The sequence below is a fragment of the Elephas maximus genome, chromosome 11 (genome assembly GCF_024166365.1).
Source record: "Elephas maximus indicus isolate mEleMax1 chromosome 11, mEleMax1 primary haplotype, whole genome shotgun sequence".
NCBI lineage: Eukaryota > Metazoa > Chordata > Mammalia > Proboscidea > Elephantidae > Elephas > Elephas maximus.
Window position 1 is genome coordinate 43882814 of NC_064829.1, and position 25405 is coordinate 43908218.

General features: G+C 42.2%; 1 protein-coding gene across 1 annotated transcript in view; it reads left to right on the forward strand.

Annotated features, from left to right (window-relative positions):
• MOCOS (molybdenum cofactor sulfurase) overlaps positions 1-23320 on the forward strand; it is a 53810-nt gene extending 30490 nt beyond the window's left edge. The window contains exons 10-15 of the mRNA XM_049901910.1: positions 1208-1286; positions 6917-7041; positions 13032-13137; positions 13511-13649; positions 18399-18503; positions 20973-23320. Coding sequence (XP_049757867.1) covers positions 1208-1286; positions 6917-7041; positions 13032-13137; positions 13511-13649; positions 18399-18503; positions 20973-21089 — 671 coding nt within the window. The 3' untranslated portion in view covers positions 21090-23320. The remainder of the gene's footprint in view (positions 1-1207; positions 1287-6916; positions 7042-13031; positions 13138-13510; positions 13650-18398; positions 18504-20972) is intronic.
• The last annotated feature ends 2085 nt before the right edge of the window (positions 23321-25405 follow it).

The window sequence follows — 25405 nt, forward strand, 5'->3', positions numbered from 1 at the left end:
ATAAGCAGAGAATGGGGTCATGGAATACCTATTATGCAAATTGTTGCTTCCCTGTCCCCCTTGAGGTGAAAGGGCTATGGTGGTGGGCATGGGTCTGGGCAGCAGGAGTGATCTGAAGCTCATGGGTAAAAGTGGGTGTAGTTTGCTGGGCTATACTGTGTGTGATGAACAGGGATGCAGGTGTGCATGACATGTGCTTGCCCAAGTGCACAAGGAGGTCCTGCTTCTGGTTCCCCAGAAATTCTGCTCAGATGTCACAGCTTCATGCCTTCCCATATATTTTTATTGACTCACGGAGGATGAAGAGGAGTGTAGGATGGCCAAGGGTCTTAGCAGGTTTAGCTTTTACCAAAGGTTTTTCACTCCTTTAGTTTCTTCCACATATTTTATGTTAATTTTGTTTAAAGAATGAATACCACTTTAGCTGGGGTAGTGTGTATGTGTTAGTTTTGTAATTATTTTTAAAACTACTATATGTATGTCGTAAACTCCATTATATGTATGATGTACACACAAAGAACAGCTTCTCAATCTCACTGACATAGTAACAATTTTTTTTTTAGCAACAGGGATGTTTGTTGAAGAAATCCAATTTGACCCTGACTCATAGAGGCTTCTGAAAATTGGCACTCTGTGCTTATAGCTTTATAGAATGAGCTGCCATGCCTGCTTGTCTGTTTCTAAAAAAATTAATGTAGCTTATAAAACAGTGGGAACCATGATGGTGCAGTGGTTAAGAACTATGGCTGCTAACCAAAAGGTTCGCAGTTTGAATCCACCAGCTGCTCCTTGGAAACTCTGTGGGGCAGTTCTACTCTGTCCTATAGAGTTGCAATGAGTTGGAATTGACTTGATGGCAGTGGGTTTAGTTTTTTGGTATAGAACTATGACCTCAGTATGTGGAGCCAGTCAGAAGTAGAGAAATCTTTCAAAAGAATTCATGGAACATCCCAGGTACTATGATTATGACCACCGCAGTGCAGAACCTTCCAGAAGAAAGCTGCTCAATGTACATGCTGTTGGTGGTACTGATAATGATGAAGAGAGTCTCTGTATTATAAAAAGAATTCCAAGATTCAGCCACTTATTTGATTCAGCCAAATTCCAGTGTCATTAAAATTCAACCAAATTCATGATAATGGGCTTTTATTTACATAGTTATTCTTTTTGCATGATGATAAATTCATCTCTAACTTTTGTTCATTAGGTATGGAGCCTATAGAGGTGCCTCTCGAGGAAAACGGTGAACGGGCTCAGATTTGCCAAAGCAAGGTCTGTGCCGACAGGTAAGGCTTGGAAACAGGTGAAAATCTCGGCTCCATCTGCAGGGGTCACACAGAGGGGGAGGAGAGCAATGCCCTGTATGGTCCATCCTCTGCTACACCCTCGATCCAGTCTCCTGTCACGTCCCCCTTTGCTCACTCTACCCTCACCACACTGGCTCCTTGGTATTCTTCAAACCTACCAAGTGTACTCCCATCTCAGGTTTTTGCATTTGCTGTTTCCTCTGCCCGGCTGGCTCTTCCCCTGCTTACAACTCTACAGGGCTCACTACCTAATCTCCATCAGGTCTCTGCTCAAAAGCCACCTTCTCAGAGGGGCCACTGACCACCCACAGAAATCAGTTCCTCCCTATCTGTTTGCCCTGCTGTATCTTCTCCTTCACGTTTATTATCTCCTGACTTATTACAATATGTTTATTTTCAGTCCCTCTCACTAGAATGCCAACTCTGGGAGAGTAGGACTCTGTGTTGCTCACTGTAGAGCCTGGAACAGTGCCGGGTGCAGAGTGTGGTGTGGGAGAATGGGGTGAAACAGGGAGTATGGTTCTAAGACCACCACAGCGGTCCAGCAGAGGCATAGTGGTGGCTTGGATGAGGTGGTTAAAGTAGAGGTGGTGAGGGAAGAGACCTAATTCATAGTTTGAAAGACTGGCTGGTAGGTCTAGAGTAGTTGGGAGGGGATAAGGGTGCAAGTGATAAGTCCGTCTAAGCACCTACGTTAACACATGTGAAACAAGATGGAGGCTTGGACCAGGATCAGAGGAAAAATCAGGCAGGGTGGGATATGTATTCTGAAAGTAGAATCACCTGACCTAGTTGATGAATTGGATGTAGAGGCTGAGGGTGATGGGGGTATCAAGAGAAGAGAAACTCAAATTTCCCACTAAAACAAATGATGGAAAAGTGGTAAGACTACACTCTACCAAAAGAAAAAACTTGTGAGACCCGAAAAAACAAGGCAGTCCTGTTGAGTTCTGGCTCTCGCAGTTTTCACTGAAATAGTATTTGTATTTTATTTCTTTATTGTTAATGCTTATTTACAATAAATCCCTTCATTGAACAGATCAAATACCTGCATCCCTTGTTATCTAAATCTAATCTGTACCTGACAATATGTAGAGTAGCAAATTTTCCAGTGATGGGCCTATCCAAATGGTTACTACTTCATCTAATACCCTAACCAAATACCCCCCAAGATACAAAAACAATTAACTATTTAACAGTTCACTAAGGATTTATATATAATAGAAAGCTTTTAAAATGCTATTTGCCTAATTAGTTAACACAATAAACTCATTAGTGGGTATGGTTAGTAGATGGTAATACTGTATAATATCAAGTCAGATTATATTTCCTTCTGCAGTACCCTGAACATATGCTATCATGCAAGTCATGAAATAATATGTTAATACTTAAATTACATGTAAATTGGACCCAAGTTGTTAGTGCCCCCAGATACCAGGCAGAGGATCGTGCTGGCAGCCGTGAAGGGCTACAGCCTCAAGAAAGAAGTGCTTAAGTGATGATATAATGATTATTCTCAGCAAGTTAAACACCACGGGCCCTGGACCCCATTCTGGAGGCCCAGGAGTTGAGCACACACCACATCTTGCCAGTACTGGCACCAATTTAAAGATTTTCGCCAGTTTAAACATTTGTTATAGCACACTTTCAACTAGGGTGATGAATTTTTTGTAAACAATTTTGCAATCTTCATACAGAGAGAAATGTGGACATCAAGGGGTACCTGCAGGCTCATCTACATTTCACTTAGCTGCGTCTGTGTGGAATGCAGTTTTCTGGCTAATAAAGCTTTTCAGATAAATAGAGGTTAGATTTATCTATTCGTGGAACCATTGAGTACTCAACAGAATGAAGATGGACTTCGGTGCAGTGTCCCAAAGCACAGGAGAGAGTGTGCTACAGCATATCTCATGTTTCCCTTCCCTTTCCAGAACAGGAAGGCAACTGTTTTTCCCAGTAAAAATTAAGAAAAAGATAGATTTTCAAAAATAACTTTATTGTAATCCCAGGGTAGGATATTAGTCATTTTACATTATCAATTGTAGTGATGTGCCCTTTTTAAAAATTCTAGAAGACTGCAGGATTATAAAAACAAAAACAGCTAGATTAATAAATGTACTTATACCTGTAATGTATAGGCACGGTATTCTTTTTATAAACCAAAAAAAGTTAGCCTATATGGCCTGGCAGTGAAAGAAAATATTACAGCTGGACTCAGAGTACAAATCCAGGACGCGTGTCTGTGTTCAAGAGCTTCTTAAAGCAAAAAAAAAAAAAAACCCTGCTTGGTAAAGTTTCAAATTCCAAGCTTTGTGGTTCTCAGTGTTGATAATTAATATAAACAAGAGGACTAAGTAGTGGTTAGTAGTAAGAGGAACTTCTAAAGATGTTTTTGTTTTTGCTATAAGGTGTCGTTGAGTCATTTTCAAGTCACAGTGACCCCATGTGACAGAGTAAAATTGCCCCATTGGGTTTTCCAGGCTGTAATCTTTATGGGAACATTGCCAAGTCTTTCTCCCGTGGAGCCACTGGGTGGATTCAAACCAGCAACCTTTCGGTTAACAGCCAAATGCTTAACTGTTGTTTCACCAGGACTCCTAAAGCTTTTTATCTGGTCTGAAAGTTTCACATAAGCACCAGCCTGTGTGTCTTTCTGTGCCTTAGAGGTCTCCCTGTGACTGCCTAGTCACTCCTGATATTTTAGCAAACCTTTGGCTGGGGGCTGGCACAATGTAATTTTCTTTTCTTTTTTCTTTATGTATTTTCTTTTCACCTTTTTCATTGTTGTTGATTTTGTATTTGCTGAGTCTTTATGTTTTTCTTGTTTTTTATTTTTATGTGTAGGATTGTTAGTTTCCTTTGTGGTTACCTTCATATTTACCCCTATTTTTCTAAGTTTAAACCAATCTTTTATTTCTTTGTATTGCCTAGACTTCCTCTCCATAGGAAAGATCTATGACTGCATTATTTAGTCCTTCTTTTTTGTTTCAAGATTGTCATCATCTACATATTGATGTCTCTGTTTCCCTATTTTCAGTGTTTTAGGTTTGATTTATTTTTGTGACTTCCCTATCTGGGTTGATATCTGGTTGTTCTGTCCTGTGTTCTAATCTTGGGTTGTTATCTGATGTTATTGATTTTCTGACTAGAGGACACCCTTTAGTATTTCTTGTAATTTTGGTTTGGTGTTTACAAATTTCCTAAACTTCTGTTTATCTGGAATGCCCTAATTTTGCCATTATATTTGAGAGACAGTTTTGCTGGATATATAATCATTGGCTGGCAATTTTTTTTTCCTTGAAGTCTTTATATATGTCATCCCATTGCCTTTTTGCCTGCATGGTTTCTGCTGAGTAGTCAGAGTTTAGTCTTATTGACTCTCTTTTGTAGATGACTTTTCACTTATCTCTAGCCACTCTTAAAATTCTTTCCTTATCTTTGGTTTTGGTGAGTTTGATTATAATATGTCTTGGTGACTTTCTTTTGGAATCACTTCGTGTGGGGTTCGATGAGCTTCTTGGATAGATATCTTCTTGTCTTTCACAATATCAGGGAAGTTTTCTGCCAGCAAATCTTCAACAATTCTCTCTGTATTCTCTACTATCCCTGCCTGTTCTGGTACTCCAATCACTTGTAGGTTATTCCTCTTGATAGAGTCCCACATAATTCTTAGGATTTCTTCATTTTTTTTTAGCTCTTTTATCTGATTTTTCCTGAAATAAGTTGGTGTCAAGTGCTATATCTTCAGTCTCACTAATTCTGACTGCCATTGCCTCAATTCTGCTCCTATGACTTTCTACTGAGTTGTCTAATTCTGAAATTTTATTGTTAGTCTTGGATTTCTGTTTGCTGTCTCTCTCTGGATTCTTGCAGCCTGTTGAATTTGTCATTATGCTCTTGTACAGCCTTCTTAAGTTCCTCTGTTGCTTTGTCTGTGTGTTCCTTGGCTTGGTCTGCATTTTGGCTGATCTCCTCCCTGATCTCTTGAAGAGTTCTGTGTATTAATCTTTTGAATTCTACTTCCAGTAATTCTAAGAAATTTTCTTCCTCTGGAAGGTTTCTTGATTCTTTGTTTTGGTGGCTTGCTGAAGCCATGATGGTCTGTCTTTTTATGCAATTTGATAGTAATCGTTGTCTCTGAGCCATCAATAAGTTATTATATTTATTTATTTTATGTTTGCTACCATGTCTTAGCTTCTTGTTTTGTTTTGATATGCCCAAATAGGGTGGTCACGTGAGCTGATTTGATTATTGGCATTTTTGAAGCTCTCAGGTCCTATCTCCAGGTGGCTAGACCTGTTACTAGGTATGTGAGCCCAGGAGTTCATTTACTTTTCTTGTGTGGATTCAACTCAGGTGTTCAGGTCATCGGTCACCGAGTGTGTGGTGCAGGCTTTCACCTACAGTCCTAGCTGGGCAGGGTAACTGGAGTGGACACAGGTATCTGGCTGCAGTAGGAGGTCATGCGTTGATCAAGGTATGGGTCTGACTGCCGCCTCTGAGTATCTGGGTGGAAGGCGTGTCCCTGTTTCCTATAGTGCATAGGTAGGTGGGTTTTGCAGCTGGACTGTGAGGACCCAATGGTGTTGACTGTAAGGACCAGGAGTGACCACTTATTTCTGGACCCCTGTCATGGGTGGCTTGGTGGAGTGGGCAGAGCCACCAGTCCTCAGGCCCCTGATGTGGGTAGGTGAGGACCCTGCTTAATAGGCAGGATGGTGTGAAATGTCACGAATCTGCTACTCCCTCTTTTAAATGATACAGGTGAAAATAGGCTTCAGGTGTATAGCCTGCTGTACTGTGCTAATGAGGGCCTACGCTGTTAAAGTGGGTCCACAGAGGTCTATACAGGGGTGAAAGGCATTCAAAGTCCATGGCCTAGGCAAAGGGTCTGTGCCTGCCCCGAGTTCCCAGCTTAAGGGAGTTGGCATATTATTTTTTCCTGTTTATTAATTTGTTCCCTTTCCAAAGCTGGGAGAATGGCTCAGGGTGCACGATGAGTCTTTCTGGCCCAGGGAGCACAGCAATTGCTGAAACCACACTGGGACCAGGAGCAGTGCGGGGAGGGGTCAGGTAAATGGAAGAGAGGTACTTCCCAAAAGGTTTTTTTTTTTTAATCCACACAGTACGTTAGATGCTTGTACTTTTCTTCCGCTGAATGAGCACCGTTTCTCACTGGTTCTGGAGGCTTGAGTAGACTCTCCGGTGCTCAGTCTCTCCTGATGTGAAAAACGTGTCCCGAGCACCACTGCTTGCCTCACCCCTCATGCACTAGCCAATCCAGCCCGCAGGGTGCCGGGGTCGGCCAGGTAAGGTCTGGTGACTCCTTGCTGCTTCTGAACTGCCTCTCCCTCCGCCTGCCATTCAGTCCGATTCCTCAGCTTTGTCTTTGATGTTCAGGGCTCCTAGATTGTCATGTATAATTGACTGACTTTTTTTTTTTCAGGTCTTTGTTGTAAGACGGATCACAGGAAGCATCTGACTACTCCTCCATCTTGGCCCTGCCTCCTCTTATTTTCTTTTTTAATCTTAATTTTTTTTACAGTTCAGATTATTATTTAAAGAAATACTAATACTTCCCCCACACACCTCCTCTTTTTTTTTGTCAGGGTAAATACTTATGACTGTGGAGAAAAAATTTCTAGATGGTTGTCAAAGTTTTTTGGCCGTGAATGTCATCTGATCAAGCAAAGTTCAAACTTCCAAAGAAAAGCAAAGAAGAAACATGGAAAAGGTATCACATTTTGGGTTGGTTCTTAAGGGCAGGTACCTGTGGTTTCCCTTGCATACATCAAAAGCAGCCGCCCATGAAATGGATTCACAGAGAAACTTGCTCGCTTACAGCAAGTGGAACAGGCAGGTCAGCTTTTGGTAGGAAGGTGCTGCAGTGGCTCCAAGGTCAGCAGGACATGTGGCCACCACAGTAACCTTAAGGTGGTGAGGAGGGCTTCAAGCCAGCTGGCTTGCTCCGCTCAAGCCTCAGCATCCATCCTGCATATTTAGAAGCACAGTTCATTTTTATTATTTTCTGAGGACACTGGTAGGTTGCTATGTCCTCACATCAGAATCGGGAACAAGGAAGCCTTGGTTTCCAGCCTTGGCTCTAGGATCAAATATTTGTGAGACCTTGGCAAGTCCTTGAACCCCTATGGCACCACGTCTTCTTTAGACCTCAGCCAATAGACTTTTAAACGTTTTGACAATTTTTCCTCTCAGAAGCCACTCCTAGGATGAAGTAGGACAATAGGAAAGAAAGTACTTTGAAAGCTAACAGTACCATATGCACAGAAAAGATCATTTTCAAGCATCTGCTCAAATGTCATCTCTTTAGAACGGTAGTCCCTTCTTGAACTCCCCAGATCCCTTCCAGGTTTATTTTTTTCTGTGGCACTGTTCGCACCCTGCAGACCACATATTTTACTCATTTGTTTGGTTTATGTTCTGTCTGCCATCTACCAGAAAGTAAGCTCCATGCGGAGAAAGATTTTTGTTGGTTTTGTTCAGTGCTGTATTATCCTCAGGGCTTAGACCAGCACCTGGCACGTAGTAGTTGCTCAGTAAATATTAGGTGAATGAGTGAATGGATCATGGCTACACTACAGACATTACTGTCTGTATAGGAATGACCTGGCCTAGTGGCCACCTCCCAGAGAGACTGGCCTGTGAATCCAAATAGCATTTTGACCATACACAGACCAGTGTTGTTGTTAGGTGCTGCTGAGTAGGTCTGACTCATGGTGACCCCATGTGACAGAGAAGAACTGCCCTGTAGGGTTTTCTGGGCTGTGATCTTTATGGGAGTTCATCGCCAGGTCTTTCTCCCATGGAACCCCTGGATGGGTTTCAAACCCCCAACCTTTCTGTTAGCAACGGAGCAATTAACTATTGTGCTACCAGGTCAAAGGACCTTTTTAAGTTAACCTATGCATCCTAAAAATATACATATAGAGGGGAGCCGAAGGATATAGTTTCTGTAGACTTTTAAAACTTGACAGTCTTTCCTGTCATAAACTGTTAAAGGATTTGAGTCTCTATGTGATGGAGAAGGGGAGTAAACTTATGCTCACTTGTCGAGGAGGTGAACTGTGGTGTTTGGACATGGGTAAGATTGGGCAACTCTGCTACAAAAGACCTTTTTAAAGTGTTGAAAAGCAAAGATGTCACTTTGAGGACTAAGGTGCACCTGACCCGAGCCATGGTATTTTCAATTGCCTCGTATGCATGCAAAAGCTGGACAGTGAGTAAGGAAGACTGAAGAAGAATTGATGCCTTTGAGTTATGATTTTGGTGAAGAATACTGAATATACCATGAGCTGCCAGAAGAACAAACAAATCTGTCTTGGAAGACATACAGCCAGAATGCTCTTTAGAAGCAAGCATGGAGAGACTTTGTCACGTGTACATTGGACATGGTATCAGGAGGGACCAGTCCCTGGAGAAGGACATCATGCTGGTAAAGTAGAGGGTTAGTGAAAGAGAGGAAGACCCTCAATCAGATGGATTGACACGGTGGCTGCAACAATGGGCTCAAACATAGCAAGGATTGTAAGGATGGCACAGGACTGGGCAGTGTTTTATTCTGTTGTATACAGGGTAGCTACGAATTGGAACCGACTTGATGGCACCTAACAAGAAGACTAGAGACATAATTAAAGGGGAGAGAGAATTGGACATCTGTGAACACAGACTTGGAAGGAGCGGGATTCAACATAATCAGTACCGTCCTTATAGATTATCTGGAAAAGGGAGTGGCAGTGAAACCTGAAGTTCCAGTCATTCAATAAGGATTTATTGAGCACCTCCTCCCTACCTGGAGCTTGGCTGAGATTATTAAGTCATGGTCCCAGTTCTTCAGTATCTCAGTTTAGGGGAGACGACTCACTAGTAGACAGCGAAGGTACGCTTGATATGAGGGAGGTGATAAAGATCTGCACAGGGGGCGTGGGGTGTGCAGGAGGCATCCTCTCTGACTGGGAGTGAGGCGTGGAAAGCTTCCAGAAGAGGTGAGTTTGGAACTGTGTCTTAGCAGGAGAGTAGGTTTTTTCCCAGCAGAGGCACAGGGCTTATTTGGGAGTGGCAAGGCAGGGCTTGGCGTGTCATGGGCTCAGAGAGGGGTTTAGGAGGGTCAAAGAGGGCAGGGGAGTGATGGTGGAGAGCTGGGGAGAGGGGATGAGTGCATTTCTGAGGACTCAGATTCAGATGATTCTGAGGTTGTGGGGACTCATCAAAGAAGTCTAAGCTAGGGAATTTCACAAGGCCACTTGTTAGAAAGACACTTGGGGTGGTGTGGAGGGTACTTGAGAGAGGGAGGGAAGCAAAGGGGTTGGGCAGGAGATGGCGGTGACTGTCCAAGTGGGAGAAGAAGGAGGGCCTGGGTGAAGACAAGGTAGTGGTCACAGAAGAAGAACACCTGTCACTTGTGAATATATATATATATTTTTTAAGAGTGCCACTTAGGGCAGAGAGGTCTCTGATGGTCCAGGCCACTGGTTTTCAAACATTTTTGCTTTGGTACCCCTTAGAATTTTTTAAAGCTACATTCGTCGCTTACATTTTTATGTTGTCATCTAAATTTTTTGAATAGTTTAAATTGTTGCAAATGATATGATTTCCAAAATCTTGTGAATATTGACATTTTAACGGAAACTTGTGTATTACTCTTTTAAACAGCCAGTGGAATCTCAATACCATAGCAATTTGATTCCCATGAGTATTCATTAAAAAATATATAATATACATTAACAAATTGTCTTATAATGGCCAGAAATTTTCTTTCCTTTTTCTCTTTGAACTTATATTCTCACTCCATTTCCTGGCCAATATTAGATATTTTATTTGTGAAATAATAGTGAAAATCTTTGATCACCCTGTCATACTTCTCTGATGTATGATCCTAACATGTGTCTGTAAATTGAATGTGTAAACATTTAAAAAGTTTACTGTAAAGATAATGGTCTAAATGCTAAGAAGTTTCTTTGGGATTATTATTATAATTTTTATTACTAGTTGATCAGAGCAACAAATTTTATTATCAATTTTGAAAAATAATTATTACACATGAAGAGAAAAATTGTCAAAATGAATCTCTTAATGAGATGAGTGGCTCCCCATTAGTTCCCATAACCACAAATGACCGTCATTTATTGCCAGAATAGCTGGTGTTCTCTTCAGAGAAACCTCGTTTGTGTAAATAAAGAACTGGGGATGAAGGAGTCTGGTTAATGCAAGGTCCCTGGAACCTTTCTTCTGAGGCATATGACCAAAGCACAGAGGTCTAACATGAAAAATGACTTTAACCATCTGTCACTTGATGACTTAATTGGGTGCTGCAAAGAATTGAGCTCCACCTCACCTACAAGGGAACATTCAAGCTTTAGAGACTTTTATTTTCTCAGCACTGACTCCAGGGTTTGAATGGAACTTTTGTTTTCTATCCTGGAAGTGTTTAGCCCCCAGGGGCAATCCACTGTGGGGGAGTCTTTCCTCCGCAGAGTGGGCAAAGGGCCTTTTATGGATGGGGCTGGAATTGTACTTCTGTTCCCTGGCAGAGCCATTTTTAGCAAGAAAGATTTTTGAAAGTGGAGGATCTGGAAAGTTATTCTCTTTCAAGTTTCCATTCTCCTGTACTCTGGGGTCCACAGACTGGGTTTGAAGACGGCTTACTAGGCCCGGTCCCAGCCCATCCTTTTTATCAACATCTTGCATAAAGGCAGGAGGCCATGGGTAGCCCAAGAGGTTAAGCACTTGGCTACCAACCAAAAGGGTTGGAGGTTCGAGTCTACCGAGAGGTACTTTGGAAGAAAGACCAAATGGTCACAGCCATGAAAACTCTGTGGAGCACAGTTCTACACTGCAGCATAAAACCATTGCTGTCAAGTCAATTCCAACTCATAGAGACCCTATCGGACAGAGCAGCTGGTGGATTTGAACTGCCAACCTTTTGGTGAGCAGCCAAATGCTTAACCTATGCCACCAGGACTTCACTCTGCAGCATATGAGATCACAATGAGTTGGAATCAACTTGATGTAACTGGTGGATAAAGATAGTGAGGGGGGTCCATCTAACAGGAGACTCAAGCCGGAGACAGGCTCCCCACAGTTCTGTCTCTTGATATTTTTTTTTCAATTATTTTGTTTGTTTCCTCTCAGTAGTTTTAAAACTTGTATTAATTATTATTATTTTTTTTTAATAATTTTTATTGAGCTTTAAGTGAACGTTTACAAATCAAGTCAGTCTGTCACGTATAAGCTTATATACACCTTACTCCATACTCCCACTCTCCCCCTAATGAGTCAGCCCTTCCGGTCTCTCCTTTCGTAACAATTTTGCCAGTTTCTAGCCCTCTCTACCCTCCCATCTCCCTTCCAGACAGGAGATGCCAACACAGTCTCAAGTGTCCACCTGATACAAGTAGCTCACTCTTCATCAACATCTCTCTCCAGCCCATTGTCCAGTCCCTTCCATGTCTGATGTGTTGTGTTCGGGAATGGTTCCTGTCCTGGGCCAACAGAAGGTTTGGGGACCATGACCACCGGGATTCCTCTAGTCTCAGTCAGACCCTAAAGTCTGGTCTTTTTATGAGAATTTGGGGTCTGCATCCCACTGATCTCCCGCTCCCTCAGGGGTTCTCTGTTGTGCTCCCTGTCAGGGCAGTCATCAGTTGTGGCCGGACACCATCTAGTTCTTCTGGTCTCAGGATGATGTAAGTCTCTGGTTCATGTGGCCCTTTCTGTCTCTTGGGCTCATAGTTGTCGTGTGACCTTGGTGTTCTTCATTCTCCTTTGATCCAGGTGGGTTGAGACCAATTGACGCATCTTAGATGGCCGCTTGTTAGCATTTAAGACCCCAGATGCCACATTTCAAAGTAGGATGCAGAATGTTTTCATAGTAGTATTATTTTGCCAATTGACTTAGAAGTCCCCTTAAGCCATAGTCCCCAAACCCCCGCCCTTGCTTCACTGACCTTTGAAGCATTCAGTTTATCCCGGAAACTTCTTTGCTTTTGGTCCAGTCCATTTGAGCTGACCTTCTGTGTATTGAGTATTGTCCTTCCCTTCACCTAAAGTAGTTCTTATCTACTAACTAATCAGTAACTAACCCTCTCCCACCCTCCCTCCCTCCCCCCCTCGTAACCACAGAAGTATGTGTTCTTCTCAGTTTATACTGTTTCTCAAGATCTTATAATAGTGGTCTTATACAATATTTGTCCTTTTGCCTCTGACTAATTTCACTCAGCATAATGCCTTCCAGGTTCCTCCATGTTATGAAATGTTTCACAGATTCGTCACTGTTCTTTATCTATGCGTTATATTAATTATTTTTCACTTGCCCAAGGGCGAATAGCTTTCCCTGATTAGATTCATAAAGGTCTCCCTGTTTCCCTCATTAAGGCCCCTCTTACTGCCCTGTCTTGGGGAAGGGCACCTCACTCCACCCAGTCACCCCATCTCTTCTCCCCTGAGTATCATCTCCAAGTTGTCTTTGTTGGCATCTTTTCAATTCATCGTTTAATTTTTTTCAGATTATTTTAAACAGAGGAACTGATTTTCCTTTCCATTTATGACAGCTTTGAGCCAGGCTTAGAACATTTTTATTATTGTCAGGGCACCATTTCTTCCCCTGCAGAATTAGTCTCTACCTTTTAAAAATCCAGGTCAATGGAAGCAAGATTCATTTGCATTCCAAGAAAGCAACTCTTCTTTTAAATGCTCCATTGTTTTTAGATCAGTCTCCTGGTACTACACCTACCCTTTCTCTGGTGAATGAAGCCCAGTATCTGCTGCTCAACAGATCAAGCGTTTTGGAACTTCAGCAGCAATTAAACTTTAGGTAAGATCTGTTACCTCTGGGATAGCAGACAAGTATAACCACTTGTTGCTGGGAATAAGTCCTGGTACTTACCTGTTCACCTGGTTTCCAAAGCCCTTCATCTCTTCAGCTAAGATCTACGCACACTTTGTACTGCCTCCAGTGGTCCTGGTCCTGGGGACAGAACCATATTCCATGGGGTGGCGGTCGATATCTGTTTAACAGATTAGTGCCCCTAGAGCTTATGTTTGTGGTAAAAAGCTTGGCCTGACCGTCCAGGCCTAAGCCAGAGTAGAGTTGATGAAGGCAGGCATCAGGAGGCAGGCAGGTTAAATTATTACAACAGAGCAATTCTCTCTCCCACCTCTTTCCCTTTTGGGTATGTCTTGAACAGTGATGAAAATGGAAAGGAGAAATTATTCCCAATGAGTGACCTCATCTCACGTTTCCGTGCCAATATTATTACCAATGGGACAAGGGCTTTTGAAGAAGAGAAATGGCATGAGATTTCAATTGGTTCCTTGCGTTTCCAGGTAAGCCCCAATAAGCTTTACTATCCTTCCCCAACGGTTGTCAATGAAGATTGACCTGAATCTCAGGCCTGGGTGGTGGCAGGCAGGAATCTTTCTTTCCTCTGTCTCAACTCTTTTTTAATTGTGCTTTAGGGGAAAGTTTACAGCTCACGTTAGCATCTCATACAAAAATTTACATACATGTTTTTATGTGACCCTAGTTGCTATCCTTATAATGTGACCACACATTCCTCCTTTCTACCCCTGGTTTCCCATGTTCTTTCAACCAGCTCCTATCCCTTTCTGCCTTCTCATCTCACCTCCGGACTGTAGCTGCCCATTTAGTCTTGTGTATCTACTTGAACTAAGAAGCATACTCTTCACGAATATCATTTTCTGTCTTATAGTCCAGTCTATTCTTTGTCTGAAGAGTTGGCTTTGGGATTAGTTTTAGTTCTGAGTTAACAGAGAGTCCGGGTCCATATCTTCTGGGGTTCCTCCAATCTCAGTCAGGTCATTTAGTCTGGTCTTTTTACTAGAATTTGAGTTCTGCATCCCACTTTGCTCCTGCTCCGTCAGGTACGGTCTGGTGTGTTCCCTGTTAGGAACATTGGTGGTAGCTGGGCACCATCTAGTTCTTCTGATCTCAGGCTGATGGAGTCTCTGGTTTATGTGGCCCCTTTTGTCTCTTGGGCTAATATTTTCCTTGTATCATTGTTGTTCTTCATTCTCCTTTGCTTCAGGTGGCTTGGGACCAATTGATGCATCTTAGATGACTGCTTGCTAGCTTTTAAGACCCCAACCTTGTCCCAACTCTTAACCACCACACAGTCTCTGCAGGAGGGTATGTGACGGGGGCATTCTGGAACGTCCCTTGAGATCCACCTCTTACTTCCTAAGAGGGTAGCAGCAGACACAGTTAATGTGCCCCGTATGAATGTTGGGGAGGCATAGCACTCCCTCCACCTGGCCATTATGTCTAGGCTTAATCTCTGTTTTCTTGGAATACTTGTGTCTATGTGAACTCTATCCTCCCGAATATTGCTAGACTTTCTGGCAGCCTGGAGTGCTTGCAGGAGGACCCAGAAGCCTGGCAGTCCCTAAGTGCCCATAGCACTCCCACTTCTCACACTCCAGCCTCTGACCTCACTGTCAGCAGGTGGGGAGCTTACAGTCAGTGGCATAAATTGGTGGGTAAATTGTAAGGCCCAACAAAATGTCCTAAAGATCTTATCTATTTAACCCCTCCCCCCAACCTTCCTTTTATCCTGGCAGTTGCTGCCTTCTTGAAAAACAATCGGTCTCCTAAATTCTCTTCCACAAACCTCTCTCTCTGGTACCAGCTCTCCTGCTGTTCTCCCCCATCCCTCCATCCTGACTTGCCTTTTCTTGTTCTTATTTTCTGTCGCCATGTCTCTGCCATGTCAGCTTTACTGTTTTAGAAACACCTGCACTTACACAGCCTGCGTGAGTAGCCACTAAATACACATTGTTGGATAAACAGCAGAAGGAAAAAAGGGAGAAAAGAGGGAAGAAAACTTACCTGGCAATAGTGGCACCCGTGCCTCTCCAGGTACTTGGGCACATAAATACAAAAGAACCCTTTTAGGAACCTTTCTGAGATGACTTCTTAGCATGGTTTGCTTTCTGTAGGTCACTGTTCTTATTACAGACAGCAATTAATGGAAGTTAAAATATGCATGCCTTTTGACCCATTAATTTCACTTGTAGAAATCTGTTACATAAAAGTACTCATACTCATATGCAAGATATATTACAAGATTATTTGTTGCAGTATTTTTGTGATTATGAAAAATTAGGATGCATCCTAAACGTTCATAATAGGGATGTTGGTTAAATAAGCTATGCTATTTTCATATAATGTAGCCCAGTGCAGGTATTAAAAAGCATAAGATGTAATTAACGCTGTGCCTTTTAAAAAGTAAATATTTAAACATATTTGTTGATAATACTCCATGTGGAAGCAGTTGCAATGAAATTAGCACACCTTCTTTGGAAAGCAGTTTTTCACTGGGTTTAAGTCATTAAATCTCTTATACCCATTAGGCTTATAATCTCACTTTGGAAGACTGACTTTAAGAAAATAATTTCAGAGAGGAAACAGAGTTATGTGAGTTAAGACCTTGATTACAAAATTATTGATAATAGCAAAGCATTAGAAACTATTTAAGGAGCCCAGGTGGTGCAATGATTAAGCACTTGGCTGCTAATGAAAGGTCAGCAGTTTGAACCTACCAGACCTGGTAATCTGCTCATGTAGTGATTACAGCCTATGGGGCAGAAACCCTATGGGTCAGTTCTACTCTGTCACATGGGTTGCTATGAGTTGGACTGACTCTATGGCGCACAACAACAACAGAAACTGTTTGGGGAATGCTAAGTGCCCACAGAAATACCAGGCCATCATGAAAATTGCAGAACGGAAGAACCAGGTAGGTCTTCATGTATTGACGTGGAAGGATGTTCATTATGTACCGCGGGGTAATTAAAAAGAAAGATACCAATGTTGCCTCTTTCAGTGAGTGTTTACATGCATTTAGAGTACGTTCGTGCACAGTTCCATGCCGTGTCTGGGTTGATCCGCGACCTCATCAGCAGCATTTGCCCCTGAAGGTAGGAAGGAAGAGCCGTGTTGAGTGCTTTCTCTAAATTCTTCAAGCCTCTATATTGAGTTATTTTTCAATGAACATAAATGCTAATAAAAAGGCGCCCTTGTGGCATAGCATTTAAGCACTTGGCTGCTAACTGAAAGGTTGGTGGTTTGAACCTGCCGAGCAGCACTGGGGAGAAGGACCTGGAGATCTACTTCTATAAGGATTACAGCCAAGAAAACCCTCTGGGGCAGTTACTCTGTCATGTGCGGTTGCTATGAGTTGGGATTGACGACATCCAACAACATCCAATAAACAAGTTTTACAAATACCAACTGATAAGAGTACCAGAAAAAAAAACTTAACAAAGTGTTTTAAGAAAATCGTTTTATTTGTATTGCTATTTGAAAAAAAGTGTCTGGAAAATATCCCTCTTTCTCCAGTTCAAGAAACTGTTTTAAGAGGGCCTTTCACAAAGGTGCTAGAATTTTTACTTAAGGTGTTGTCTTTGGGTGGCAGCTGGAGCCTGGGGCTGGTGGGTGCTCCAGTATTCCAAGCATCCCCCTTTTGCAGCACATAGTTCTGCGGGGTCAGAGGAAGCTCAACCCGGGGAATCAGTCATTTTCTAGGCAGAGCAAGGGAAGAGGTGCTGTATACTGAGAGGCATGCCTTCCCCGTGAGGACACAGTGTCCTCATCTATGAGGCAGAAGACTCATTCCATTTCAGGGAGCCTCATGTATAATAATACCTCTTTCATCTTTGAGCCCAATTGAGGACCAGACCTAGGCTTGGCACTGCAAAAATAGTATCTGAAATCCTGAATAATCCAGTTAAGGAGCTGGATGAGGAAATGAGGCCTGGAGAGGTCATGGGTCTGCCGAGGGTCACGAGGGGAGCACTGGGCTGAGGTCTCCGACAGCACATTCATATCTGTGTTGGTCAGGAATCTTGACTTTGGTACCACGGTGAGGCTGTATTTCCACTGGTTTCATGCCCCCGGTCAGAATGTGAGCGATAGGAACAGGCCAGGACATATCTCGGCTCAGCTGGTTGTTTCTAATTTCAGCACACATTTGTGTTTGCCTGTAGTAAGCAGAGGAGCACATGGTCATGAGAAAATCAAGTACCTTTGTACCTTTTCTGTGTACAATAAAAGGAACATCTTGTCACTGCTGAGCCGTGGACTTTCTTTTTTAAGGTTAACATTTGTGGGGTGTTTTCGCGTCATAAAACTAATTGATGCTCATGGCAGACCGCCCGTTGAAGTTCTGTCATGTGGCATGGCCCTGTTAAGAAGCTATACGCTGTATTTTATTTATATTGCGTGTGTGTATATATGTATGTGCGTATATGTATACGCACATTACACACATCTATAAGAACACATCCATCATTTTATTTCAGTTATAAAAAGTAAATGTTTCCCCATTTGATTTAAAGGCCTTCATAGATTAATTTTAATACCTGCATGATATACATCATATAGATGTAGCATGGTTTGCTAAACCATTCTTTCTCTACTGTTTGACCTTTAGGGTGCTAACTAATTTTCCCTGTTAAATATAATGGGATTTGTATCCTGGTGCAAGCATCGGCATTTGTATTCCTGATTGTTTACTTAGGTTGAAATCCTAGAAGTGAAATTGCTGGGATAAAAGACATGAACACACGAAAGTTCTTTTCTGTTTGTTTTGCGTGTTTATTGTGGTAAAATATTTACAATGTAAAACTTGCCGTTTTAACCATTTTAAGGGTACGGTTCAGTGCCCACTGAGGTTCTTTCTGATGGCTTTTCTTACCGTGGCCCAGTGCTAGGTCTTGGCTGTTTATCTTCTTCCAGTTTGTCCTTCTCCAGTTCTTTTCTTCCTCACACCTCTAACATTCCCTGATAGTCATCTGAGATTAACCTCTCTTCTCTAAAAAGCCCTTCAGCAGCAGCCGTCCAGCTGACAGACAAATGCAGATGATGCCCCAGCAGAAACTGTGACCAGGCACCACTTTCCGGTGTCTCAGAGTTGGGGTACAGTATCGAGCCTTTCTGTGCAAGTCTGAAATTGCCCGGGGACGACCTTGCACAACGAATCCCTCCTGGACCCAGATTCCCCCCTGCAAAGTGCGAGGGTCTGGTAGCGCCGTCTTTTCCTTCTCACCTTCCAGGTTTCAGGACCTTGTCATAGATGCCAGATGATTTGCATCGACCAGCAAACTGGGCAACGAAACCAAGAGGTTTTCCAGAAACTTTCTGAGAGTCGAAAGAGAAAGGTAAGCATAATTGCAAAATATGGCACCTCGCCTTCAGCTTCTGGTGTGTTATCTATGCCATAATAGTGCTGAGTGATTTTTTAGAAATGGGGGTATTTGTTGTGTTTTCTGAAGCTAGGGGACTGCCATTAAGGTTCTGTCCTTGCCTATGGCTGCATTTCTTTTTTCCTTTCCATCTGCTTCCTCTTTTTGTTTTTGTTTGTTGTATTCATGTTTTCTTTTTTGTTTTATTGTAGTAAAATCTATGTAACAAAAAAAAGGCCACTTTAACCATTTTTTTGTGTGTGCATTTCAGTGACATTAATTACTGTCACCATGTTATCTAGCCATCACCACTATTTCCAACAGTGTTATCACTACAAACCATATTATATGTGTCTTTTATACTCTCAAATCTTTTTGAAGAGATATATGGAGTATAAATAATAAATAAGTCAAGCATTTCCATTGTCTCAATCATTTTTTTCTTCACCATGAGATCTTATGAAGAATAAAATGTCTTTTGGTGAATAAGAGTACCTGCATAGAAAGATTAAGTAAATCTCATTATACTAAGCTGGTAAGTCAACTTCTTGAGAGTTAAAATGCCTTAGTGTTGTTGTTGTGGATTCCATATTATAAAAGGTGAACTTTTAACATGTGATCCTTTAGGAAGATTTATTTTCAGGCTTACACTTTCTGTTAGGGCTTTTTGTTTGCAAAGAACTCCAGGAAATCATGTGTCTTAGTTGGCTATTGCTGCCGTAACAAAAAAATACCACCAGTGGGTAGCTTTAAAGAACAGAAATTTATTTTCTCAAATCAGTGTCTCTCGGTGGTAGTGATTCCTTCTGTGAGCCACTTTATCACAACATAGCAGGGAAGCTGTATCAATTAGGAAAACAGAATCCTTGGAGCTGAAAGGGAAACTTGACAGCATGTCTGGAACTATCCTTATCGCAGATGTGTTTAACAGAGAAAACAGCTGTAGAAGACATTAGGTAACGTGGGCAGAGCCAAATTTCATCTTTTTTCTATGAGTAGGAGCCCCTGGGTGGTGCAAACAGTTAAGCACTCAACTACCAATCAACAGGTTGGCGGTTGGAACCCATCCACAGGCACCTTGGAAGAAAGGCCTGACAACCTGCTTCCAAAAGGTCACAGCCTTGAAAACCCTACAGAGTGCAGTTCTACTCTACACACATAGGGTCATCATGAGTCAGAATCGACTGAAAAGCAGTTGATTTGGTTTTTGGTTTATCTCTGAGTCAGGGCCACTGTTATGTGTCTGACGCCGTGTTTTGACTTCTGGAACTCTAGCCTAAGAAAATAAACCGTGGTACTGAATGTACCAAGAAAGTTCATTGTAGTGTTATTTATTGTAACAAAAAAATTTAAACAACAATAGGGGAAGACTGGTAAATCACAGTATGTACACTCCATGGGATGTGACACATATTTAAACAATGTGATGAAACCAGGTACTATGGATATGGAAATGACACTGGAATATTAAATGACAGAGGAAGGTACAAAAATATTTTTAGAGTATGATTATACCCTAAAACCAAAACCCATTGCTGTCAAGTCGATTCCAACTCATAGCAACTCTATAGTACAGAGTAGAACTGCCCCATAGGGTTTCCAAGGAACAGCTGGTGGATTTGAACTGCTGACCTTTAGGTTAGTAGCTGAATTCTTAACCACTGCACTATCAGGGCTCCAAGTATGATTACGTTGTTGTTGTTAGGTGCCATTGAGTTGGTTCTGATTCATAGCAACCCCACAGGATGGAGTAGAACTATCCCGTATAGTTTCCAAGGAGCAAGTGGTGGATTTGAACTGCAGACCTCTTGGTTAGTAGCCGAGCTCTTAACCACTACACCACCAGGGCTCTTGACTATGATTATATGTATATACAAATATGTATAGAAAAGGAACTGGAAGGATATTTAGCATAACTAAGTATTATTTTGTTCGTATTTGTATCTTTGGCAATCAAAATATTACCTTGCCGTAGTACTTACTCGATAAATACTAGATGAATGACTGAACAAAGAATGAATGAACAATTGTGTTAGAACTGTAGGATTTAAGAGATTTTTCTTGAGTAGATTTACTTCACTCTCCACTTTTTTTCTTTTCACTTTAGACCTTCTGTCTTTATTCTGGGACATATTCACGGGGACAGTGCCGAGTTTTGCCATTATCTTAATAAAATAGCTTTTCCATCAGGAAAAAGAATGGAAATAGGTCTGGCAGTGGTCAGAGGACAGAACAGGAAGAAGGTCCTTGTGTGGGGAGCTCAGGGTATATGGGAGGGAGGTAAAAAGAATGTGTCCAGAAATAAAGGGTGTGGAATGACTATCAGAAAGAACACCTGACAATGAGAATTTTTAAAGATTTGACTTTAATTGAACATTATTATTTACAAAATTATTTTAACTGCTAAAATAATCTAGTTTTTTGTTGCTGTTGTTTTGTTCACAGGTAAACTTTGGAGTGTACTTGATGCACACATCTTTGGATTTATCTTCTCCACGTTTCCTGTCTGTAGGATCTCAGGTGCTCCCTGTGTTGAAAGAGAACGGAGAATGCCACCATTAACCTGCTTCTGACAAACATCAAGAGATTATCTCCTAAAAAATGTTTTGTGCATGTATTGAAATTTCTCTTTTACAGTTATCTCTACAATTATTTAGAGCCCTGGTGGCACAGTGGTTAAGAGCTTGGCTGCTAACCAAAAGGTCAGCAGTTTGAATCCTCCAGCCGTTCCTTAGAAACCCTATGGAGCAGTTCTACTCTGTTCTGTAGGGTCACTATGAGTCAGAATCGACTCGATGGCAATGGGTTTGGTTTTCATTTTCTACTGTTATTAAGATCTGCAGTTTGGTTCAGTAAAACTTGCTCTTTTGAATTAGGACAGTCCTTTTCCTTTTGGAGGTAGAGAATGGCTCTCACCTGCTTCCTTCATCCTCTAACTCCTCACTCTCCATGTTTGCACAGGCTGAGCCCAAGAGCAGGTCAGAGGGATCTGTGCTTTCCACAAGCAGAGTCACATGGATGCTGAGCTCACACTGAGGGTGCACAGCCCACACCAGCGAGGCCCCATATGCATTTGAAGTATGACTGGTTTAGTCAAATGAAATTTTTTATGAAGTGCACTGAGAATATGTAACTTATCTAGGTTCTTATTTTGTAGTTTTCCCACACTGTTTTTTTGTCTTTAAAAAAACTTTTTAGGCTCTATTCAAACTCTTTCTACTGAGGCAGGTGTTCTTGAGGGTGTGAGAATGTGCCTCTCTCCTCCTGTGTATATGGTGAAGTCAGGGCCCACACAGGGGCCCAGCGGGTGATCCATGGCCAGACCACGTTCCTTGAGGGAAGGTTTGACTCGGGGTATTTATGTTTCGAGCAGAAGCACAGACCAGCAACCCGATCCCTCTTGGTTTCTATCCCTGGCCACCATCCTTTTCCCACTTTGAATTGACATAGTGAGGATTGTTCACAAGCCTGAGTTACACTTGGTGATTGCGGTGCTTGTGTGAGTAGCTGTCCTCCCCTCAGTAGCCTCATGGGATGGTGTTGGTCCATACACCTGAGAGCCTCCAAGTCCCAATTGAGAGAACTTCAGAGATGCAGGAATCCCATCTGTACCACCTTTGACCTGCGCTCCTGTAGCCTCCAGTTGAGGATGTCCAGTGATGGAAAGCTCGCTTTCTAATGAAGTTATCCATTCCATTGAGTTGTGTTGTTAGAAAGCTCCTTGAATGGAGCTTGTGTCTGCCTTCCTGTGACTTCTAGTCATGGATTCTTGCCCTGTGCTCTGGAGCAACACAGAACATGTGTATTCCTGCATCCGCTTTGCCTGTGTCCTTCTCAAGCATGGTGCACACATGAACCCCATGTCCTTGGCCAGGCCGTCAGTACTTTCCACCTCACTTATTTGTTTCGTTTGCCTTATCAAAGTTCCTGCCCACCACTGCCCCACATCATCTTCCTAAAGCCAGCATCACCATGTCTCTCTGCTGCTGAGCTGTTAGCACATTAGGCTGAGGTTTCCTGGTGAGCTGTTCAAAGCCCTCAGGATTAGGAGCCAGTCTTTTCCATTATCTCATTTGTGGATTTAGTGTTATGGCCGGCACTATGTGGGATTTGAAAGATGAGGCATGGCTTCTGTTCTCAGGGCTGTTAAGCTGGAACCTTGTGCTCGCACTCTCAGTGTGCAGAATTCAGTGTTAGAAGTGCACCTCTGACTCCGTGGTTCCAGAGTTCAGTGGAAGTGGAGGGAAATGAGGTTAAATGGGCGTTTCATATTTTATTACCTTGAACTTTTTATTAAAAATTCAGCTTTGTCCAAGACTCAGCACTACTGTGAGCACGTACCTGGTCACCAGCTAAGTGGTGGGAGAGTCATGCATGGCAGTGATGGACTGACTTCTTGTTCAAGCCATTTTCACGCAGGAGAAAACTGCTTCCAGATGGCATGCTGTAGCATTTTCCAAGACCTTCTGGTGACAGTCGTATCCCATTAAACATGATGGAAGCCAAGTGAGAAAATATGTTCTAAAAGAATTTGATCACCTGTGTCATCAATATATTTTTAGGTACAAAGGACAACTCATTCTGTTTTTGTCCATACCAATGTCATTTGTTGTAGTAGAGGCTTTAATGACTGATTTCAGACATTTTAATGCAAGTCCCTGCTTTATAGAACAACTATTTAATAAACTACTTATAATTATTGACTTAACGGTGCCAACCATGAACTGTTTACACCCAGACTGTTAAGGGAAAGGACAATAAACTTCATGTTGCATAAGCCACTATTATTTTATGTCTCTATTACAGTAGCAGAAACAGTATTCTAATTTATACATACTCATTATCATATTTAATCCTTGTAAAAACTGCATGAGGTACTATTATTATCCTTATTCAAAAAATCATTTAATGAAATGGAAAAACTAATCTCCAACTTTATATGGAAAGGAATGAGGCCCTAAATAACTAAAGAATTACTTTTTTTTTTGTTGTGTTTTGGGCGAGAGTTTACAGGGCAAATTAGTTTCTCATTAGACAGTTAATACATAAATTGTTTTGTGACATTGGTGCCAACCCCGTGATGTGTCAATACTCTCCCCTTCTCCACCCCAGGTTCCCTGTTGCCATTCCTCCAGTTTTTCTATCCTTTTTTGCCTTCTTGCCTTTGTTTTTAGGCTGGTGCACCCATTAGTCTTATATATATGATTGAACTATGAAGCATGTCCCTCACCTGTGTTATTTTTGGCCCTGTAGACCTATCTAATTTTTGGCTGAGGGGTGAACCCCGGGAGTGACTTCAGCCCTGAGTTAAAGGGGTGTCCGGGGGCCATACTCTTGGAGTTTCTCTGGTCTCTGTCACACCAGCAAGCCTGGTCTTTGTGTATGTGTGTAAATTTGGATTTTATTCTACATTTTTCTCCCACCGTGTCTAGGACCCTCTGTTGTGATCCCAGCCAGAACAGTTGGTGGTGGTAACCGGGCACCATCTAGTTGTTTAAAGCATTATTGAAGGAGAAGAACAAAGTAGGTGGCCTCACACTTCCCAATCTCAGAACTTTCTATACTGCCACGGTAATCAAAAACAGCCTGGTTAATCCAAAAAACACTAATAAATGTTGGAGAGGCTGCAGAGAGATTGGAACTCTTATACACTGCTGGTGGGAATGTAAAATGGTACAACCACTTTGGAAATCTATCTGGCATTTTCTTAAAAAGTTAGAAATAGAACTACCATACAACCCAGAAATCCCACTCCTCGGAACATACCCTAGAGAAATAACAGCCTTTACACGAACAGATATATGCACACCCATGTTTATTGCAGCTCTGTTTACAATAGCAAAAAGCTGGAAGCAACCAAGGTGTCCATCAACGGATGAATGGTTAAATAAATTGTAGTATATTCACACAATGAAATACTACGCATCGATTAAGAACAGTGATGAATCTGTGAAACATTTCATGACATGGAGGAACCTGGAAGGCATTATGCTGAGTGAAACTAGTCAAAGGCAAAAGGACAAATATTGTATAAGACCACTACTTTAAGATCTTGAGAAATAGTATAAACTGAGAAGAACACATACTTTTGTGGTTACGAGGGGGGGAGGGAGGGATGGTGGAAGAGGGTTAGTTACTGATTAGTTAGTAGATAAGAACTACTTTAGGTGAAGGGAAGGACAATACTCAATACACAGAAGGTCAGCTCAAATGGACTGGACCAAAAGCAAAGAAGTTTCCGGGATAAACTGAATGCTTCAAAGGTCAGCGGAGCAAGGGCGGGGGTTTGGGGACTATGGCTTAAGGGGACTTCTAAGTCAATTGGCAAAATAATTCTATTATGAAAACATTCTACATCCCACTTTGAAATGTGGCATCTGGGGTCTTAAATGCTAACAAGCGGCCATCTAAGATGCATCAATTGGTCTCAACCCACCTGGATCAAAGGAGAATGAAGGACACCAAGGTCACACGATAACTATGAGCCCAAGAGACAGAAAGGGCCACGTGAACCAGAGACTTACATCATCCTGAGACCAGAAGAACTAGATGGCGCCTGGCCACAACCGATGACTGCCTTGACAGGGAGCACAACAGAGAACCCCTGAGGGAGCAGGAGATCAGTGGGATGCAGACCCCAAATTCTCATAAAAAGACCAGACTTTAGGGTCTGACTGAGACGAGAGGAATCCTGGCGGTCATGGTCCCCAAACCTTCTGTTGGCCCAGGACAGGAACCATTCCCGAACACAACTCATCAGACATGGAAGGGACTGGACAATGGGTTGGAGAGAGATGCTGATGAAGAGTGAGCTACTTGTATCAGGTGGACACTTGAGACTGTGTTGGCATCTCCTGTCTGGAGGGGAGATAGGAGGG